The sequence below is a fragment of the Anticarsia gemmatalis genome, chromosome 3 (assembly GCF_050436995.1).
Source record: "Anticarsia gemmatalis isolate Benzon Research Colony breed Stoneville strain chromosome 3, ilAntGemm2 primary, whole genome shotgun sequence".
NCBI classification, from domain to species: Eukaryota; Metazoa; Arthropoda; class Insecta; order Lepidoptera; family Erebidae; genus Anticarsia; species Anticarsia gemmatalis.
In genome coordinates, this window is record NC_134747.1 from 1874727 (window position 1) to 1896270 (window position 21544).

General features: G+C 34.3%; 1 protein-coding gene and 1 non-coding gene across 2 annotated transcripts in view; both read right to left on the reverse strand.

The window, feature by feature from the left end:
• Positions 1–481: 481 nt before the first annotated feature.
• Positions 482–21544, reverse strand: part of LOC142987101 (adenylate kinase isoenzyme 5) — a 37212-nt gene continuing 16149 nt past the window's right edge. The window contains exons 5-12 of the mRNA XM_076135652.1: positions 19766–19948; positions 8600–8878; positions 7310–7440; positions 6576–6795; positions 6083–6247; positions 5283–5406; positions 4711–4862; positions 482–4151 (exon numbers count right to left, since the gene is read on the reverse strand). Of these exons, the coding sequence (XP_075991767.1) occupies positions 4032–4151; positions 4711–4862; positions 5283–5406; positions 6083–6247; positions 6576–6795; positions 7310–7440; positions 8600–8878; positions 19766–19948 (1374 nt within the window). The 3' untranslated portion in view covers positions 482–4031. The remainder of the gene's footprint in view (positions 4152–4710; positions 4863–5282; positions 5407–6082; positions 6248–6575; positions 6796–7309; positions 7441–8599; positions 8879–19765; positions 19949–21544) is intronic.
• Positions 18631–18704, reverse strand: TRNAI-AAU (transfer RNA isoleucine (anticodon AAU)). The gene has a single exon. It is a non-coding gene; the product is annotated as a tRNA-Ile (tRNA).

Below are 21544 nucleotides of genomic sequence, written 5' to 3' on the forward strand. Positions count from 1 at the left end.
GTGTTACACACCTTCGTAATTAGATTGAACTGACTTTGTTAATTACGTCTATTGTTATTTATAGATTTAGATCTTTTATTTTCGTACTAACTATAAACAACAATGTAACTATAATATACTTAAACAAGATTAAAAAAAAATGTATGACTGAAAAGCGAAATGAGCACGAGATTTGATTTCTTGATCTTTCCTTGATCCCCAACTCGCATTTGGCCAGTGTGGTGGACTCAAGGCCTCCCTCATTACGGGAGGAGACTATTACAGCTAGACTATACAACACACTAACACACATAGTTTCGAAAAGTCATTAATGTGTTGCCTCGGGTTCGAACCATCAGCAACTTGCGTGGGAGGTACCAACTTATACCACTCGGCTATCACTGAAAAAAAAGGTTAATTAGTGAATTAAAATTATATAGTGTACGGGACGTTCTTTACTTAGAAATAAAAGTCAATGTGTATAAAAAAGTGCTCTTTTTATTTTGTTGTATAATAATAATAATGTCTACAAACACGTAAGTGTTTTAACTAAATAAACGTCACAATAATAAGTGGTCATTTTCTACAGGCTGGAAATAATCAATATTTCAACTTATATCATCAAAATATACATTTTCGAGAAATATTATTAACATAATATTGCATTGTACCTACCTATATTTATATAGACATGCAGGCTTTGCTATTTTATTCATACCATAGACAATTTTTATTATTTAAATTCCTATTTTTTACAAATTTCATCGCTTTTTGCTGCCATTTTTATTGCGAGCTGTACTGAAAACTGAAAGATATTCTAAACTGACTATGCTTTTCTAGTATTCTTATAGATCGGCCAGCATTTGTCATAGGGGAATATAATTTTTTTATCGTCGCAATTCGTCGCAATGCAGTCTTATTAAAGAAATAATATGCAAAATAAGTATTTTATCTTTGTACAAGGATCTAGGCGCATACGATATGTTGCATCATTATGTCATTATCATAATCGAAGAGATTACAAAGATTATTTCAGTTTATCTTGTTACCGATTGAATTAATTAGCAAAAATATTTCTCGAAAATGTTTTATTTTGTTTACATGACAAACCAAACTCAAATTCAACTAACATTTGATTATTAGGCGCATTATTATTTATTAAAGTTACTGGGGCATTCCTTGATTTTTCACATTTGGCGATAGGTATTTCCGTTCAATTTAGTTTTCAAATATACGTGTATGTAACAACGAGAATGCAGCACAAAACTTTTGTATCTTGGGTAAGACTTCAAGACTTTAATCTTAAATAGCTGCGATAATCGTTTGCAATACTTTCTGATAGTTGATATAAGTACTTATTATAGTTTATATGAATTAATTTAGGATCTTTTTATTTGTCTACATCTGAATTAACAATAATTTCACACAGTTTCTTTAGTTTAACTAGTCTTGTGCTTCACTTCGCAGTTACATACGCGTGTAATCTGTCTGTTGATAACAACGAATTTATAGATTCAAAAGAGAATGACATAAAATATATCGACATTTTTTATTTGTAACGAAAAAATTCAAAATATAACTACAGACACGTGTTTCACAGTTCTCAGAGCGTTCCCAATTAAATACGATTCATATAAAATTTGTGCACATTAAAGATTATAAGTGAAAATATTATCTATCTACAGTAGTTTCTAAACCATTTCTAATTAACTATGTCTAAGTTGGCCCCTTTCGTGATACTATCTAACTACGTGACTTAAACGACTAGTTTAATTACTAATTAGACTAGTTTGTAGTGAGTGAGTGATGCACGCTAATTTTGAGACACCATCTGAGATCGATCTCGAATTAATTAAAAATAATTATACTGTAAAATGATCTTACAATTATCATTTGGTTTTATATATTTTTGTACTTTTTTATAAATAACTATTGCACTTAATTTTAGCTGATATTTAGTTGACTACAGTATGATATTAAATATTTCTAAAAATACCTACACTTGTCTTAAGCTAAGGCACTTCTTACATATTTGTGTGTGCGTTGCTCTTACAAAATATTTGATATAAAATATATGTAATGTGTCGAATACCTTAGGTTTGTGCTGACCAACGTGGCTCGGTTTGTCGACTATCTATCTATCGTATGGTTAGTGGTCAACCTAGTGTCAAGGTTGTTCAAGCCGCCTGAAAGGCCTTTAACATGGTTTCGACTTATGTTTTTAAATACAAATACCAATAGTTAAATAGGAATATCATTTCAAATAGTATGAAGAAATATTTCTGTACTTAATAATTTCAATTGTTATAAAAAAAAACTTTAATATTCACTGAAGTAACGATTTACGGAAAAACACAGTCATACTAAATTATGAATGGGGTGCTAGGCAAAATTACGTAAACCTAGATTTACGCAAATATTACACAACTATTGTGAATAAATTTATACAAAGTACGTTTATTTTTCCAACTGCAAGGATAGCTATCCTTAATTACTACGAATCCTTAAATTAAAGTTTTTTTTATTGTTAAAACCATTTGGCGATTAAAAAGAGTGGCCAGGAGTTTCTTGCCAGCTCTTCTCATTGGCCCTACCTTCCGAACTGGCGGTAAATTCACTCTCTGTATTATTGACTATCATAAGTGTCAGCACTTGACCTAAATGAATAAATGATTTGATTTTGATTTTTGTTTTTTTGATTTAAATTATCCCGTATTATACAATAAAACAAAATTGTTATGCGATAGGATAGTCGACAAAACCAAACCAAGTTGTCACATAAATACTCATAATTCGTTTCTCTTATAAATACTACGTCTAATAATATTGTTTCCCAGTTTTTCATTTGATATTAACTTTTATATCTAAGACTAACTTATTCGGCACTTTTCTAGCTCTCACAGAGTCTGCTGTACTGGTATTATATACCAATAGTGAGATATAGACCACTGTAATGTCCTTGTTACTTATACTATACGATAATAATGATAGGATATTTTGATGACTCCTATACATAAGAGTTAATGAGGTTGGTGGTAACTTCTATATACATTACATGGCTATCTGAGATGTTTTTTTGTAGTTCCTTCGTCTCACTTCTTAGCGCATTTGTTTCGAATCATAATTTTTATTGGATACTGTTTTATTATATGTATAGATAACTTTTAAAATTTAATTTAGGTGTAATTAACTTTGTTGCCAACTAACAAATAATTTGTACAACCATTTTGATTTTATTTTGTTTTTATTTTTATTCAAGTATATTATTTTTCTTGTATCTTCTTTTTTATTTTATTTATTCAGTACAATAAAGAGTATTTTCATTTCATTTCATAATTATGTTATTTAGAAGTTTCAGTTATTTCATACTACCGCTTTATACGTTTTTACTTTTTGGTCGATATGAATAGGAGTCATCAAAATATGAATTTAATTTAACTTATAATTATTCGCTAAATGGATTTAAGGCAATATTTGGTATTAAATTCCTAATAATTATGTTATTTTGTGAAAATGATATAAATACGGAATGATTTACTTATAATTAATATGACTTCTGCCATTTTCCTTTATGAGATTTCGATATGTGAATGTACCAAATGTTAGTTTTAGTACGTGTTATCACTGTTGTATTAACGTATATATTCAAGTAAGCTTGCATAATTTCGATTTCCGCAATATTTTTCACACACAATCCATATTTGCGCAAGTAAAAATTTTGCAAGCAAGTTTACTGGCAATTATTTTTTGCTCCCAGTTTCTGAGGTACATTTAGCGATAGTTTATCTATTCAATAGCGTTTAAACTCATATGAAAATGACGGTTTACACCACTTTTACCCTTTTACAATTTGCTATTGAAGAGCGAGACCTAGCACAGGTATACTTTTTACTTAAAAGGAGGTGTCTATTTAAGATTTATTGTAAAAGTTGTACGAGATAACGAAATAAACATTTTTGTTTTTTTTTGATAAACTACCGCTAAATATACCTCAGAAACGGGGCATTAGTAGTGTTGTTCTGTGTGTGTAAATGATATGAATGTATTATAATCTAGATGTGCGTGTTCATGGTGATCTCGCCGGAGTTGTGTTCGTAGAGCGCGCGCACGTCGTCGTGCGTCAGTTGCGACACCGTCGGGATCTTAGACACGTTGTTTATTATCGGTTTCACCTGCAAATTCAATATAGCCAGTTAGAAATTATAAATTGTTTTATAGTAATCCGTCCAATAAACTACCATCACGTGCAAATAACTACCCATATTTGTATTTGTAGACGTTAGAAAAATATTATTCAATGTAATTTCGAACAAAAATGAATGAAGTCAAAACATTTTCGAGATCATACGTAATTCTCTAATAAACACTAGAAAAGAATTAACAATGATGGGCTGAGTACCCTCGAACTTGCTGAATCTCAATTTATACAAGTTTGTTTTAGTAATGGTGTATAAAATCGTATGGGAGCAACTGTTTTGGAACGAGCTCTGTAGTCGCGGAACACCGACAGACTTAAAACGTCAGCAAATTTAAAAGGATATTATTAATGGCATCATCATAATATTGTGTAAAAAGTTATACTATTAGCAAATTAGAATTATATATTGTTTAATGATAATGTAACTTCTTTAACGCATTAGTCTTAGTGACTGTAATGTTAGATGTAAGTGATTGAAATAAATAAATAAATAATTATTCAATGTTAAGATAATAAGGAATATTTATGCGTACCTTATTCCCGTGCATGGGTATGAACCCGTTCCCCACAGTACCGTTGTGCGCGTGTCCGTTGTGCGCGGCGCCGTTCCCCACCGCGTGTCCGTTGGCCAGCGCGCCGCCCACGCGGGACACCGCCGTGGCTAGCTGCTGCATGCCCGACACTTCTAGAAAAAATTGTAGTTGTCTTTCACTATTTTGTAGATACGTAGTATATCCTGATTGTTATATGCGGATATTGTAGGAACAAAATTGTTATTAGTTTGCAGTATTTTGGATTTTGCATGGGTAGTGTCGAATTTATATAAAAATTTACGCTTATACAAAAAAAACATTAACCGTTGTGCAAAAAACCATAATCGTTTGGATACCCAATATCACATTTCTATAGGTTAATGCGGTCAATTTTGTGCTAGATTATAAATAAGGATTGCTTGAACAAAACCGACTCGACTTATTTGTTTAGTTTGTGCCGATCGGGTCACCTACACATATACGGTTTTGCCGCCCGGCTAGACTGTTAATGCAGAACCGAATAAAAATGTAGCAAGCCTTAGTGTATAGGCAGTAAGTATAATGTAACTTACCAGTATTATTGGCAGGTAGCGTGGTCTGCGGCATGGCAGCAATAGCCTCGGCCTTCTCCATTTCTTCGCCGAGCACGCGCGCGAACTCGCTCTGAACATCCGGGGAATCCGTGTCGCCGTCCACCTGAAATAATTGTTACATTAGTATCTACTAAGTATTATTGGTATTGATTTATCAGTAACTAGCTGACAAAAACGAGAATAGTTCATAATTTCCCCCGTTTTTGTAACATTTTTTACTGGTACTCCTATTGGTCGTAGCGTGCTGTAATATAGCATAAAGCCTTCCTTAATAAATAGGCTATTCAACAGTAAAATATATTTTCAATTCGCACCAGTAGTTCCTGAGATTAGCGTGTTCAAACAAACAAACTCTACCATTTTATTATATTAAGTATAGATTAGGAATCGTAACATTGTACAAGGAATACCTCTTATCACTTTTTTTAAGTACAAGATACAGCACTTTCCTTTGCAGTTAATATAACAATCAGTTTATCGAATCTGATTAATCTATTGCACTTTTACGTAGATTAAAACAAAAAAACAGCAACCATATCAATTCGACCATCCACCAACTAATTTTCAGACGGACTCAGAGGTTCAACAAGCGGTAAAACACGTTTAAAAAGGTGTATTCATATATGTAGGAAATTTTCTACCTACTATTATTTCACATGTCACACCAGGGGACAGTTTTAGAGGAGACAACAGGGAAAATACCTTTAAAAAGCCCCCAATACCAAAAAAGTAGGCACTATACAAAATTCTTTAGTCATAATATTTTTTGGTCTACTCACAATAACCAGCCGATGATCCTGGTCCATAGTCTTGAGCATGGGCAGCGACAGTTCTCTGAACACTTCGAGTCTTCGCCGGAAGGCCGCCACGGAGTCGTCCCGTCTCCCGCGGCCCAGCTGCAGCTTGGAGCAGTCTAGGAGCACCATGCGAGGTGACGTGCGGAACTGGAATATGAAGACAACAGGAATTAAAAGGCTGTTTGAAATTATTGGCACATACTAGTAGCTAGCACGATTTTTGGTATAATGGCTAACTGATACTGCTGTGTGAACAAAGTTTGTGCGAGTTTGAGAACCGATATTTACCATGAGATTTTAAATTGGTCAATAACAATTCCTATAAATAAAAACTTTCTAAATGTTATTACGATATAGTACCGAAAATGATAAGTAAAAATTGGACTTCTGATTAGACTGTACGTGTATTTATCATGCGGGAAACCTAAAACATGGCTACATAAGAAGAAATAACAAGGTTTCTGAAAAGCCTCACCTCATTCTGGAACTGCTCCATCTGCTCCAAGTCCCTCGGGTACCCATCCAGCACTAGTCCATTGCCCGTCCTACTGGCATCAGAGACGGCAGCTCGCACCAGCTTTGAGACCAGCTCCTTGGGCGCCAGCTCCCCGCCGCTGATGGCCATGCGGGCCAGCGCGCCGTCTGATGCTGGCCGGCCTCCCGCGTCGGCTAAAGAGCGGAGACGCTGGCCCAAACTGAAGGTGGAAGAGTAAGATATTGTAAACCCGTGATTTTAAACAAAAATACTAGAAAGACAAACTTAGCTACAGAAAAGTTGTGAGCAAATGTTTTTTTTATAACCTTTCTCTATTAAATTTTATAAGTAGTTGGTAGTATCGGATAATTATGCCAAACATTGTTGTATCATAGTTAGATCATTGTTTTAAAAAGGAAAGAATTATGACAAAGAGCAAACGAAATTTCGAAGAATCTTCGTTTTCCTTGATTATACACTTATACAGGTCCGGCAACGTTTCAACAACATACTTATAATCGTCATCTTAGGTTCCATACCGGTGGATAGGCATTGGTATTCGATACTTTGACCTGATCTGGAATATTTATCCATATGGTAAAAAGTTACAAATTATCTAATTTAAGTAATTAGCAATTGGAAGCTTTCCATCAGTTTTTACGCTTTTGCGTGTTTCCCCATCCAACAAAATCACTAATCGCTTATCGATAGTGTTTTGTTTATCTTATAGTTACCTGAAATGCGTCCACCCAGGTCTTTGCGCGACGGCTCGCTGACATAACGTGGCCTTGTTACTGCCGGGGCCACCCACCACCCACAGCATGGGAGCTGTCGTCGTCTCACCACGGACTCTTATCACTTCAGCCTGGAGGAGAAACAGAGATCATAAATAAAGATTCTAATCACCAGCATTTAATTGTTAAAGATTTGCCCCTGGTTTCTGAGTACATTTAGCGGTAGTTTATCCATTCAAAAATGCTATAGAATAGACAAAGTACCGCTTAATGTACTCAGAAACCGGGCATTAATAAGGTGACATGAATATCAGAATCTGTCAACTAGTGCCGCATTCAGCTTTGTGTAACTTCAAGTATTAAAGTTACTAGTTAGACTCGTCTTATAGTCGGCTATCCAAATCCACCATTCATACATGTAGGTCTAATTGTCAAATTTACAAGTTAGTGGAGTGGTAATTCTAAAAGCAGCGCAGTTGCAGAGTCCCTGCAACGCGTCTAAACAGATTCAATTGATACGCATTGCTGTGTTTGTGAGGAACTTTTTTAAGTCCATTAGGAGTATGGACTTCGCAAGTTAGCAATAACAATAACAATTTCCCAAACACTGAAATATTTCTTGTATAGCACCACGGTTACATAGCTCTAATTTGTAGTTACTGTAGTCAACCAATCCGTCATTGTAACCGATTTATTTACGAATAATGTGTAAAAATGTGCCAAAGCCCAATAGTTATCAGGTCAAGGCACACGCGACCTGGTGTATTGAATACAAAGTGATGAATGCTAACATTTTTATGTTTAGTCACTGCACTTAAGTGTCTTTTTAACACCGATACTATTGGTATACTAAAAAGGTCAGAAAGAAGTTCTAATTTTACTCGTTTTTTATGTCTAATTCGTAGTTTAGTTTAACTAATGTAGAAATAGTAAATCAAGAGGAAAATACTACTTTATTTTTATGACATTATTTTGAAAATGTTCCTGTTAAAGGGAAGGTAAGTCTCTTATTAGTCGTCAGAATGGCAAACCAATAAGTGTTTTCCACCTTTCAAAGATCTGTTTAAAAATCTCTCAGGCATGCCAAATTTACTGACCATGTCGTTCTTCATTAAGTTCTTGTTAATGGATACCGAATGTGTATTGAACTCCAGAAAGTAAAATCTTTTTGTCCAAGATTAGGGCCTACCTAGGATTTACCTTCTATATTAAAATAAAATGACTACTTTTCGTAAAGATAAATCCAAAGGTTTCAAAGATAACAGTTCTATAACATCAATTGAAACCCACCTTTGGCGTGACGACTCTCTCAGTTATCGTCTCCACTTGTACCGGTAGTACAGGCGGCAGAATATTAACACTATCCCTTCTCTCCTCCCGTGGTTCCCGGTCCCTATCCTGAGGAGGAGCCGGTTCTACCCCAACGATCTCGCCAGGTATACCACCAGCCCCCACTCCAACGCCGCTGACGCCGTTCATAGTGGACTGGTCTTCCGTAGTACCAAGGATTTGGAGAACAGCTGCACGGAAGTCTTTGTAGACCTCGTCTGGATTGCGTTCGCCGTTTACCTGTAATTTAATTGAGAGTTTAAGATTGGAAGACTTATTTTTGTGTATTAAAGTTTCTATTGCATTTTGGATACGGGGCTCCCGGCTATTTGTATTATTGAAGAGTAAACGGAAATTCTTCGTCGTTCGTGTCTTTAAACTTAGTTTTCCAAATTTGTCTCGGTAACTAGGGTATAATTTACCAAACTGAGGTTCCCCTTTCCTTATCAATAAAAGTAGAAGGTCTGGTTGGTAAGTTAGGTTCCGATTAGTTGCCTTTATACACAGTTCTATTTTCATTCTTTATTAAAATATCTTAACGGAACCTGTGGTTGTACAGCACTTCGTCACTAAACGTTGGCCAAAAGTCATATCTTTATGATCAATTTGAACATAAACATATCACTACAACCTCGACCTACGAAACACTTCAAATTAAACTACAGACCCACTTTAATACGTAATATAATATTTAAAAATAGTCATAATTAGTTGTCTAATACCTCTAAATTGTATAGAAGACAGTTTTAATTCGACGGGGCTGTGTTAGTAATTAACATCGTACTTAAGAACTCGTATTGGGGTCGGCTCATGCATCATAAATGTGACCCAGTAGCTATCACTACAAATATGTTTTGAAGAAACTTCTATGAAATATTGGTAGCTGATTTTGTAATAGAAAAGTTGCCTTCAATAAAATATGAAGCAACGCCAAAGTACACTCGCAAGTCGTTTTTAGGATAAACGTAGAAGATGTATACTAATAATACGTATGTCAAACACAAAAAACATTTTACCAAAAAACGGGAATTATAACTTCCTACTGGATTTCCATTAAAAATCTCTAAGAGGAATGAGGCACGCGTTGATGTCATTCCGCTAGCCATTGCGACCTGCTGGCAAGATCACCGTCCTAGCTTGAGTTAATCTCAGTTCAAAGTAGACATTTTGATTTCATGATCTATTTACTATCGTCGTATTTGGAAAGTTCGAAATATGTGACGATTTGTTAAACGTTATAATTAGATCCAAATATCAATTCCAAATTTTAATTCTGCTAACATCACGCAATATTAAATACTTTTTTTTTGTTAGCCTGTTTTGTCTCACTTCTGAGCATAGGCCTAGTAATTTTTCCCGATTATCCCTATCTTCGATTTGCGTGTCCAATTATTAACAAATCCAATAACTTATTCAAACAGAAATTACAAAAACAAATAAAGAACAATGCAGTCTTTTAAAAAATGAACAGAACGGTTCAATATTATTTCCTTATTTCATGGATAGTGTGCATAAGAAACGACTTGAAAACCAATATTTAGGTCATTCAGGTGTGTTACAAAAAATTCATAAACGCTTTGACGGTAACGAAAGCCACGCCTTCAACCACTTACTTATTCACTGTATCATGTGTCATGGTCTACTCGATACAAATTATATGGTAGCTTTAATAAGTTCTTGTAATTCGTGTTTTGTTGGATACTATTGTTTTCTGGAAAGTTCTGTGAAGTATTATTGTTAATTTTTAATGTGCAGCCGATTTGGGCTGTCGAATTATAGATTGTCTCATAATACGTGACACGCATTATTTTTTGTCTTTGGCTTTTGGTTGTCTTTCTTATGTCAACTTATACATATGTATGAGACGGGTACGGAGATTCGTAGTTATTATAGATATCAACAATAGGCAGATCCCCGATTCGATAGAACTGAGATTTATAGGTAAAGAGAAGTAAATATGTACTCAAATATCTTATTATTTTTCGGAAAACAGGTAAAATAATCAATTTAGTCATCCCCAAGTCTTTTCTGCCTGAAGGCATCAAATCCAGCTAAAAACTACCGTTATTTTTTTTAAATCGCGCTCCTAATTTTGCCTAATATATTCTTCTGCCATATCAAAGATTGAAAGCTCACTACAATAATAAAATAACTTATAAATTAAAAGAAAACAATACATAAATCTTTGCACAAACAGCAATATTAAGTATAAGGTAGGATAATGAACGGTTGCAGCCTACAGTTAACGGTCACATAATAACACGGTACACAATTGTTATATCGATCGATATTAGCAAATGTTGTGTCATTATAATTAGCTGTTTTCTCTATACTAGGCGTTATTTAATACGCTTGTCTTTAAGTTTAAAAACAATTTAATCGTTTTCTAAGGATATTATACGTCTACGTCTTGTGTTCATTTTATTTATTAAAGTTTGGATAATAGTATGAGTTAAGCTTATCAATTGAAAACTTACTGATTGTTCGTCAGTTTTTTTATCAGGTAAGTTACGCGACACCTTTTCGTACTGGCCGTAAAAGTGGCCTTAACAAGTGAGCCTAATTTAGAGACAATTTAGGAGCTTCATTCACCCTTCATTATTTTGGATGTAACCTTTTCTTTAATTTATGAACTCTATCTCTTCAAGTATTTTTTTCTCTCTCCTGTTTTATGTTCTAAAATACTACTGTTTCACGACTGTTTACGAAATATTTAAGTGAGAAACAGTGAGTAAATGATAATCAAAAAAGATCCAGATACATTCGTACATTCACGCCTTTTTTCCAAAGGGGTAGGTAGAGACCAAAGAACGCCAATTATAAAATATTTACATATTGTAACGCTAAAAATTATATTTCAAATTGTTCAAAACATCTCTAACATAGACCGCTTTACGTCACAATCTTCGATCATTCTTCGCCATTGTAAAACGCGAACAATTCCTACAACTATCAATAAATCGAACTAACAAACATTGAAGCCCCGCCCCCTCTTTCCCGTATATTTGACCTGTAATCTAGCTGGTATGAAATTTTCAACGACGTTCAAAGGCAGGCGGACAGTCGCACGGTGTACTACGATCCTCTCATTATAAATTCATGCAGATCGTGTTTGGTAGTTTAATGCCTGGAAAATTTACTGCAATTCTTTGCTGAATTTTCTTTGTGGTTTCGTCGTAGGTTTGGAGTTTTCTTTGAATAAGTTGTTGGGATTTAAGTATTGCTTTTAGCGTTTGGAGAATATGCAGATGGTGGATTGTTGCGAGCAGCATTCTTTTTTGGCAACTCTTGCACTAGCTACTAGCCAGTAATATAAATTTAAATATAGAAAGTCTAAACTTACTGTGCTTAAATTTAAATTACCAACACAAAAGTTAGTTATTTTGGGTCATTTAGGTATACTATAAACAATTTAGTGATTTCATATATTCCTTAACCCCTCCTCGTTTGGCAGGAGACCCTTGCCCTGTAGTGGAAAAGTAGCGGGATAAAAAAAAAAAAAACCTTTGGGAATGGAGCAACAAACCCAATTATGGCAATCTAAGTTGTTACGTTAATGTTATGCGGCGTACCTTTTAACTGGTATTAAATACGTTCTCTTTAGCTATTTTTCCATGTAAGAGCCTTCTAGCCACAATTTCCAATACTATAATTTCTAAAGCAAACAAATACTGAACTGTTTTCTAGAAAGTGCCTACATAAAATCAATGGTCAAACGACAATAAAGGGCAAATATCAAATAATTATAATGTTGAAGTGACAACACTTGCACACCTGCCGGTACCCATGCACCGTATCATCTTCGGTTTAATTATTCCTGAGGTCACGCGTACAAACATACACACAATCCGCTCGGTTCACATGAAACTGTGTACAGAAAATTAGCAAGAAAGTTTTAAATACTGAAAGTTTATAATTGGTTTAAAATTTGTTGAGTCTGGCTGTTATAATTATGCTTTGAAAAGTCTAGTGTTTTAACTAGTGTCCAAGTCTGTAAGTTGGTATTTGTACAAGAACTTAATACATACATTTTTCGTTCGATTTTTACTTTTTGTGTAATAAATTAAGAGACGTGTGGATTAATAGATGCTTTTTAAATTAAGATGTAATTCATACTCTTTATTTTACTTTTTATTCATAAAATATTTTTTTTACTTTGTTCAGATTGAAATGATAAAAATGTAATAATAATTATTCCTAGGTTTACGCTTAACGCATTACGCACTGCAAGTTAAATATTTCCACACGTTTCCAAGTAATTATGTTTAGATCACATAACTGCATCAGCGGTCTGCAAGAAAAGGGCGTTCTAAATTCTTAATCATGTATGTACCTCTACCACCCGTAATCCTTGCATACAAAGCTTTCTTCTAAGTTGTCGAACTACAAATCTCTTCATAGCAACAGACATAATCAATATCAGAATCTGCTGGTTCCAGTACCACAAAGCAACGGCCTTAGCCCACGAAGGCCAGTGCTAATGAATGTAATCTTTAAAGCATTTTCACTTACATCAAATTACGCGTCTATCATCAATCAGACGTACAATCAATCATCTTAATTCAACGCGTTAACGGCTGTAAGATCAATAGAAAATGTGCGTTTCAACTGTTATTGATTTTAGTTTTATGTAACTGGGGTTAATAATGTGTTTTGGATGGTCAAGGGGGGTTTTACTAAGAAGTAGCAGTATTCAATATCTATCTAATCTATTTTTCATGGACAATCTTTCGCGCGTTCTCAGCAGCGCGAGCGTTCAGATGACTGTTCAAAAGCGATAAGCTCAAAAGCGTGATCTTAATACACGATATCACACAAATATCTTGTTGTTTTTAGTGTATAGCTAGAATTATAGTTAGAAGTAAGCTATTGACCTGAATTCCAAAACTTTGAGATGTAAATAAAATTCAGAAGAATTTAGCTTATGCTTAATCCCAGTCTTTAACAAGCTCGAGGCTTTTGTTATTTTTACATAATAATATGTATATTTAATGGTTTAGCGGTGAAGACGTAATAGACAGTCCCACAAACTTTCGCATTTTTTTGGTTTAGAACTATGGACAGTCTAAATTCAATCGTTTTACGTCGATTGTCGACTGAGCCATGGACTACAATACCTACCTGTATATTGTTTCCAAAGGTCACCGTGGTGTAATAAGCGTGTAATAATATTTAAAGCAGATGTAAGTTTCACATTCAAGTGACGAACTATTCATTAGAATGAATTAGATATTTATGTCGTTGACGGGAATGCAACACCTTTTTTTTACGGGGGTTTTGTAGCTAAATTGCAAATTTTCAAGCTAATTTTTGTGCTAGTAAATTAAGTTATCCTTCTTTATAACTTTTCTTATACGTACTGAACTCAAAATACAACTATACCTAAAAGTTATTACTCCGCAAATCTAGGGTGAGAACCCACGACAGTCTTAACAAGTAGAGTGGCGTAACAGCTTTAACCACTCCACCAAAATATGATTCAAGAAAGGAAAAGTGTTGAAGATCAGAAAAGTAGACAAGTAGGAAAGAAGTTAGTAATAAGGTAAGTAAATTTCTTCAAAAAACAGTGTTAAAACCAACCCTTTTTCGCATCCCAATCCCACATTTTGTTCAATATGGTCTTCTATGTTCTTTGCTTGGCAGTAGGCTCATATTATTGAATAGTAAATCACTCATCTATAGTAACTCTTTATCTAGGTACTAAAGTGTATTGACCTCTGCTAACTCAATACACTCAGGGTGTACAGGTGTATTTCTAGCGATGAGTCTAATAAAAGCTTTACAAATTCCAGTGTTCTATGTATCTGCTTATTTGGTTATAAGTTATTTATAACAAACTTTTCTTTGCATTTAAGTAAACGCATCGAATTATGTACTCAGGGTTTCATCCTTCTACAGGAAAAAGGCGCTCTTTCATGGATGCACCTACGTTAGGAGTTTTAAATTAAAGTATCAAAAGGTTTCGCTTTAATTTTGGGCTTTGGCATTGGATAATGTACTGTACCTGCAGCCGTTAAATAAGAAGTTTACCTCTCAACTCTTTTAAACTACCGTGAGATAAAAACTTTACGGAGGTCTAAGAGGTCCCTTTTCGTAGTGAATGTCTGCACGTGTTTCAGCTACAGACACGTAATTTTGGCGGTGACTCGACAGTACACTTAAAATATCGATAATTTTGTCATGTTAGTGTTAGTCCTAAAACCTTAAAATATGCATGAAGTTTGGTAATTGGTGACTCTTATTGCCATCCGAAAATGAACCTTAACTGATAGAACAAAGAATCAATATTTAGTCTACAGTTATCAAACTTACGACTTTTAGTAAATAAAGCAGTGGGTTTTGTATGAGAACGATGGACACAATTCATTAGATATTTTGGTTAGAATAGAAAACTTTTTGTTAATTGAAAACGTCCGTATGAAGACAAACTAATATCATTGTAAAATGTTTGTTTTAACAATAGGTGTTTGATCTTTATTTGTGTTATTAAGTAAAGAGTTTATGGTCTGTCATGCCGTGACAAAGCCAGAGTGCGATTTCAGTGTACACTTCTAAGGTTTGCATCAGCAAAATTTTATTATATGCGTATTTTTATACATCAACAAGTCAACAAACTGCTATTTGCGTCTTAATCTACATCGTGGAATATACTTGCCTTTGGAAGCACCCACTCGTAAAAGACAAATTCTAACATAGAGGCAAAACAGTTCATTCATGCAAAATCAGAAAACTATATAATCAGACTAAGCTCAACTCTATTATCATGATAAGTCGCATTAAAAAATGCCATGTTTTCAAATGAATCTACACTACATAATCTTTGTTTAATTCTAAACTTCTTCAATCCTATTTCCAACATATGTACATTGTTTTGAATCAAAGCCCAAAAAGTAAAGATATCTTTGTACTTCATCTGTCAGTGTCAAGGTTCCCTATTTTCAAAAATGCCTTATTCATACCCACTATGAGTCGAAGCTACAGGTTGCGTTGAAGATTACAATCACGAACACAATGTCATTCCTTATGCCTTGTTACGAGGCTTGAGTAAATATGTAATCGCTGTAGGTACAAATGTCCATTTATTTACGGCTTTCTGATGTCAAGGTGAAGTTTAGCATTGTTTTCTTTGGGCTTCGAGCTAATAATGTTTTTCTTGTGTGTTGTTAGAGAACTGTCTTTGCAAAAAAATTGGTTTTAATTCGACATAGACGTAATATGTACTTTAGATAACAATAATTGACGAAGTCACCTTACTGTTCTGATAGCTTGCTAGTAAGTTAGTTGGTTCTTATAAATCATGGGTCAATATATTTTATCTATACTAATATTATAAAGCTGAAGAGTTTGTTTGTTTGTTTGTTTGTTTGTTTGTTTGAACGCGCTAATCTCGGGAACTACTGGTCCGATTTGAAAAATTCTTTCAGTGTTAGATAGCCCATTTATCAAGGAAGGTTATAGGCTATATATCATCACGCTACGACCAATAGGAGCAGAGTACCAGTGACAAGTGTTACAAAAACGGGGAATATTATGATTCTCTTATGTGACGCAAGCGAAGTTGCGCGGGTCAGCTAGTACTGTATGAAACCCTCCCAATTTATTTTAGAAAATAGAATTAGTTTATTTACAATGACAGTAAAAAATAATTAAACAAATTCGAAACCTATTTTCAAATACGAGCGTTATTGCAGCCACTGAGTTCTCCAGAATCTATCTCATTTAGCCTAAACGGAACGTGTAATCTAAGAAAATATTGATTAGTAAGATCATGACTCCTATGTTGTTAATCAGATGCTCGAATTAATCTCTATCTAACAAAAGATAAGAAGACTTTAATAAATTAAAAAACGTCAATATCTAGTTTAAGATCTCGGTTTCCATGTATTTAGCCAGATGATTGAATTTGACCTTAATCTTACAAAAAATTACAAGACGCAAGTTAAAAACGTCATCAGATCGACTCTAAATTCCACCACAAGCACAACCTATCTTCGAAACCCTCAACCAAAATTCCGTCTCACCACGAGGCCAGGTTTAAAAACGTTGACCGTCAACGAGTGACATTGTTCGTTGACCATCGCCGGATCGATACGAGTGCCGTGTTTTATTCACGTACATCGATTGTCAATGTCTACTGTAATGATTCTAATGATGTCGTCGCATTTTTATTACTTTCGGTTTTGCTTTCTTTTAGCGAGACTTTCAGTAAGATGGGAGCAGGAATAGCCAGTTCTTTTCCGGGACACTGTTAGATTAGCTATTGTAATACAACACAAACTAGGATGAATACTATATTCAAAATACCTTATAAATTAAATGACCAAACGTTTTGTATTATTTGAGTAATTAACTTATTTTTATTTTTTTAGTTTAATTGGGTTTGGTGATTGTTTTCTAATTAGCCATAACACTACACACATTAAATTCAACACATCTTGTGGGTGGAATATTTTTTGTTTAAGAGACAGTACATAATTTACTCAATTAAAATAAGGCCAAATTACAGGGAGCTCCCTATAGAGTATCTCATTACAAAGCTTAGTCCTCTACAATATAAAAGGATTTCTACATCGTTTTATTAGAGGCAGAGGCCTTTGGCAGAGAGCCTTCTGTCCCTGGAGAGGTGGTTAAAAAATTATACTCTATAGCAGTAGTTATATTCATAGAATTCGGAAACACTAATTAACTAAATTAAGAACATAAAATTCTCACCAGAAGATATTGTAACACTGCTCAACCCATAGAAAAGTTTGGAAATTGAACCTTTAGTTGGTCATGAAAATCCACCCCGTGCAAAATAAATTAATCTTTGATTCCACTTGTTACCTGTCTTTTGAAATAACGGTTACTTATAAAGAAAACCACTTAATAATGCATATTATACATAAAAAATCAAATTTAACCCTCACATGTCAATGCTAATATAAATTGTACTTTGACATATTTGACATCAAAGGCACATCGCGAATACCGTTTAAATAACGGACGAGTGGGCGGAGACGGGCGGCTAGCTAGTGATTTTCACATTACTGATGCAAATCGAGCCTGTATAATAACCCGTTATTAGAACTAATGCCTGCCTTTGACGTGCCTACCTGAACGATATGTTGAAGGAAATATACATATACGAATTTATAAAACTTTTAGAAAGGTAAAGTTGCTTTTTCTGAGTAATAGTTTATAATACTTCTTATGAAAAGATCTCGATAAATATTTAATACTCCAGTTTATTAAACTCATTTTTAAAAAGACGCTACAATAATAAAAAGATAATTTAACACATTTCTAACGCCATTGGACACCAATATCTTCCTGGGATGAAAGATGATTAGGCATTGAAACCAACATGATCGAAGACCTATTCAAACAAAGGACCATTCTCGATGTACTTTGTTGTCTTTCATAATACATATTTTACCACTACACTGAATAACACAGGCAATTTATTACGTGTTTCTCGTTTTATCCGCGATTTTGTGATGTTTCTTTGGGGCTTAAGTTTCTCGGCAGGCCAGACTTTAAGGTCAGTTGACTTTCCACCCTTTGAAGGTTTGTTTAATTCTCTCATACATGCAATTTTCTCTAGTAACTAATACAAAAAATGAAATTGTATTTATTGAGTAGTAAGAGTCGTCATAGTACAACTACAGTCGCCCTTAAAGTTTCCGCTCGCAACTTAAACTAAAGAAATATTTTCCGTGGTATTTTATTTTGATCAAAAGTTTAAAAGACTTTTTTACCAACTCTTACTAGATAATACGATTTTTCTATGTGCACGAGGTTTGTTAGCAATCTGCGTTCCCGTTTAGTGTGATTCAGAACATTCCTCTTGAGCAACTTACGTATATATTCTTAACTCTCACCAAACAAGCAATGCTTTATACAAAAAAACGTGGAATGTATTATAGCAATACAATATCCGATAAATGAAGTCTTTCCACCAAATATGCTTGTTTTGTAAAAATATTTTAAGAAAAGACAAAAAGAGAGTGTGGCCCATGAGGGGATCGAACCCGCGACCTTCGCGTTATTAGCACGACGCTCTAACCAACTGAGCTAATGGGCCGATGACTACGTTGTCCAAATAGCAGATCTCTTGCCAAAGAGAAGTATTTATAGAATGAGTATGCAATATTATACTTTCACTTATATAATAAAGAGGTTAATGTTCTTATCTTCATTATCGATGCTATCTTAAAAATAAACTGGATATATTTAGTCAGATTATGTAAATATGTAGATTATTATAATACTTTAATATATTCTGAATTTATTTTAATTTGTTTTAGTGACTAATTAAAATTAATTTTACACTTAACACATAGAAAAAATATAAAGTGTACCTCAGTACAGTATTTTTGAATGCATGAACCAGGAATCGAGATAAAGAGTTCTATGAACTCAATATTACTGAATTCAATTTAAAACTATTTATCTAATAATTACGTTATTCATAATAATTTTATATAAATTATAATAAGCATACTCAATCGGAGTGCATTAGAAGATAATGACGGTCAAGCACCTTTGAATTAGAATGCTATAAAAACCGTAAGTTTTTCAATAACTTATGATAATAATCAATAATATGATTCATAGGTATAAAGTACAATATTTATTTGAGTATAATTTATCTGAGTAACCTTGATTTAAACTATTACTGTTTCAATGTTTATAGGAACAACTGTGGGGAAATCCTAAACGTAAGAAGATACAGGAAAACTTTTAAAGGAACGGCCGAGACTGAGAAGAGCTTAGGTATATTCTTAACAACTATACATATTTATAAAGACTTAAGCAATTCAGGATAAACAAAAATATATCCTCAGTCCAGACTAGCCCATACGTTCCGTAACTTTTACGGACTATAGAAACCCTATTAGAAAATAAGCCATTATTGTCTTCCCTTTACACAATAGCCGTTCCAATTTAAACCCGCCCCCGAAGATACTATAGCCTCCTTATGTAACCTACGATTTAAACCCCATGGGTCCCCAATTGCCTTCATGTTAAATTTTAAGAAAATCTGGTACCTAACCAACAAAACTTATTAAAACCTCCCAAACATAAAGTCGTTTCAAATTTTTTTTTACAAAAGTCCTATAACATAATGAAAGTGACACTCACCGCAATCAGCATATTAGTCTGGTCGAAGTAATCAGCTACAGGCATGACATGCTTGTAGAAGTTGTGCAGCTCCATCCTGGCAAGACTCAGCACGACATGGCCGAGCCTGGCGCCGTACTCGATCTGACGTTCCAGCACTCGCTGCCGCCAGTTGACCAGGACTACGCCGTTTATGGTTTGTATCTAGGGGAAGTAGAAAATAGAAAATTAGTGGAAGAAGAATGGGCTGTGTTGAACTCGTAATAAATTTGCACTTATTGTCTTTTCAAGTTTATTTCTTAAAATCTGTTTTAAACCTACTGCTGATTACAGAGGCATTCACTGAAGATATCGGTACTTCATACTTACATATAAACATAATATCAAGCCTTTTTCCCAGCCTTTATTTTTAAGGGAGTATTGGTGATGTCCTACAAAAAAGGTAGGTGCGTAGTATTTGTAACTGGCGGTCCTGTGTGACTAGATTTGTGGATGCGAATGAAGCAAGGGAAGTTTGTATCGTACCAAGTTTTGTGGTTCCTGCAAACCTATATGGGAAATAGACGTTATTCTAAGTATGTATGCTAAGTACAGCGTTATGGTAATCAAGAGTGAGCTAAAAATAAGTGATGATCGAGTTTGAGCTCCACAAAAACGTTTAGCAAAGTAAGCTTGGTTGAAGAGCATTGTCATCTATAAATCGTTAAGAAATCGACATTTTCAAAGCAGGTTTTTTACTATAGCTTTACCTACAAAGTAATCAATAACACATAAACTTTTGTGTCTTTTCAAGAAGGCTTGGTAGTACTTAGTCAAGTCTTTTTTTACCCGTTCCTCGGTTACACGAAGATAATTATGTTTTAATTTTAATAGTATTTCACCGAGAAGTGCTTTTTAAAGTTCTGATCGTTTTTTAGGTTCGATAGGTCTCTGGCTACACCTATGGGAAGAAGGCGTGATTTTTTGTATGTTTGTATGTATTTATGTATGACAGGCAGTTTTTAACCGTAGTATGAATGCTGGATCACTGACGACAGATGTTTTCAAGTCATAATCTAATTTAGACATGTAGTTCCTGCGAATACCGTGTTTAAACAAACAAACAATCTCCAGTTTATGATATTCAATATAGATATGAATCCGTTGACCTTCCAGCAGCATACAATATTTGTCACCATTTACACGTGGCGTGTTTCATGAGCTGTTTCACGTGAATCACGGCGGTGACGACACGACGCCGTGACGTGCGTGTCGCGGCTTATTTATTTACTAATATCTTGTCATATCAATATGTGGACATCGTTATGTTACGCAACCCTATCGGCTCTCAAGGCAGGATAAGCTTTTCAAAGCATTGTCTTTAAAGTTTGGTTATAAGACGTAGTTAGTAGAATGGAAGATAGGTAAGGAAGTTTTATGTGAATAGATGAGACGATAGAGGGAAGCCGTGACTTTCTAAAAACGCCTAATTTAAGACAGCATAAGCAGATTCAGAGGGCTCTAGTCGCAATATCCAAAAGTAAAGTCTAAGTTTGTCCACCTTTTACACGTACACCGTTGAGGGCAATTTTGACAAAATTTCACAAGACTAGAATCAGTCGCGTACCCCAGCATGCATTTAGAATTTACTTTTATCAACGTCCACCTCGTAGTCAACATTTTTTTATAAGTGTCGTAAGTTTATCAATCAAGTAAAGTAAGCAGGTTGAATTTCAGTTAACAGCACGTCAAAATTAAAATTTATCGTTTGGTAAATACCAAAAAAAAGAGACAAAGATCTAAATCTGGCTTTTCTTTTTC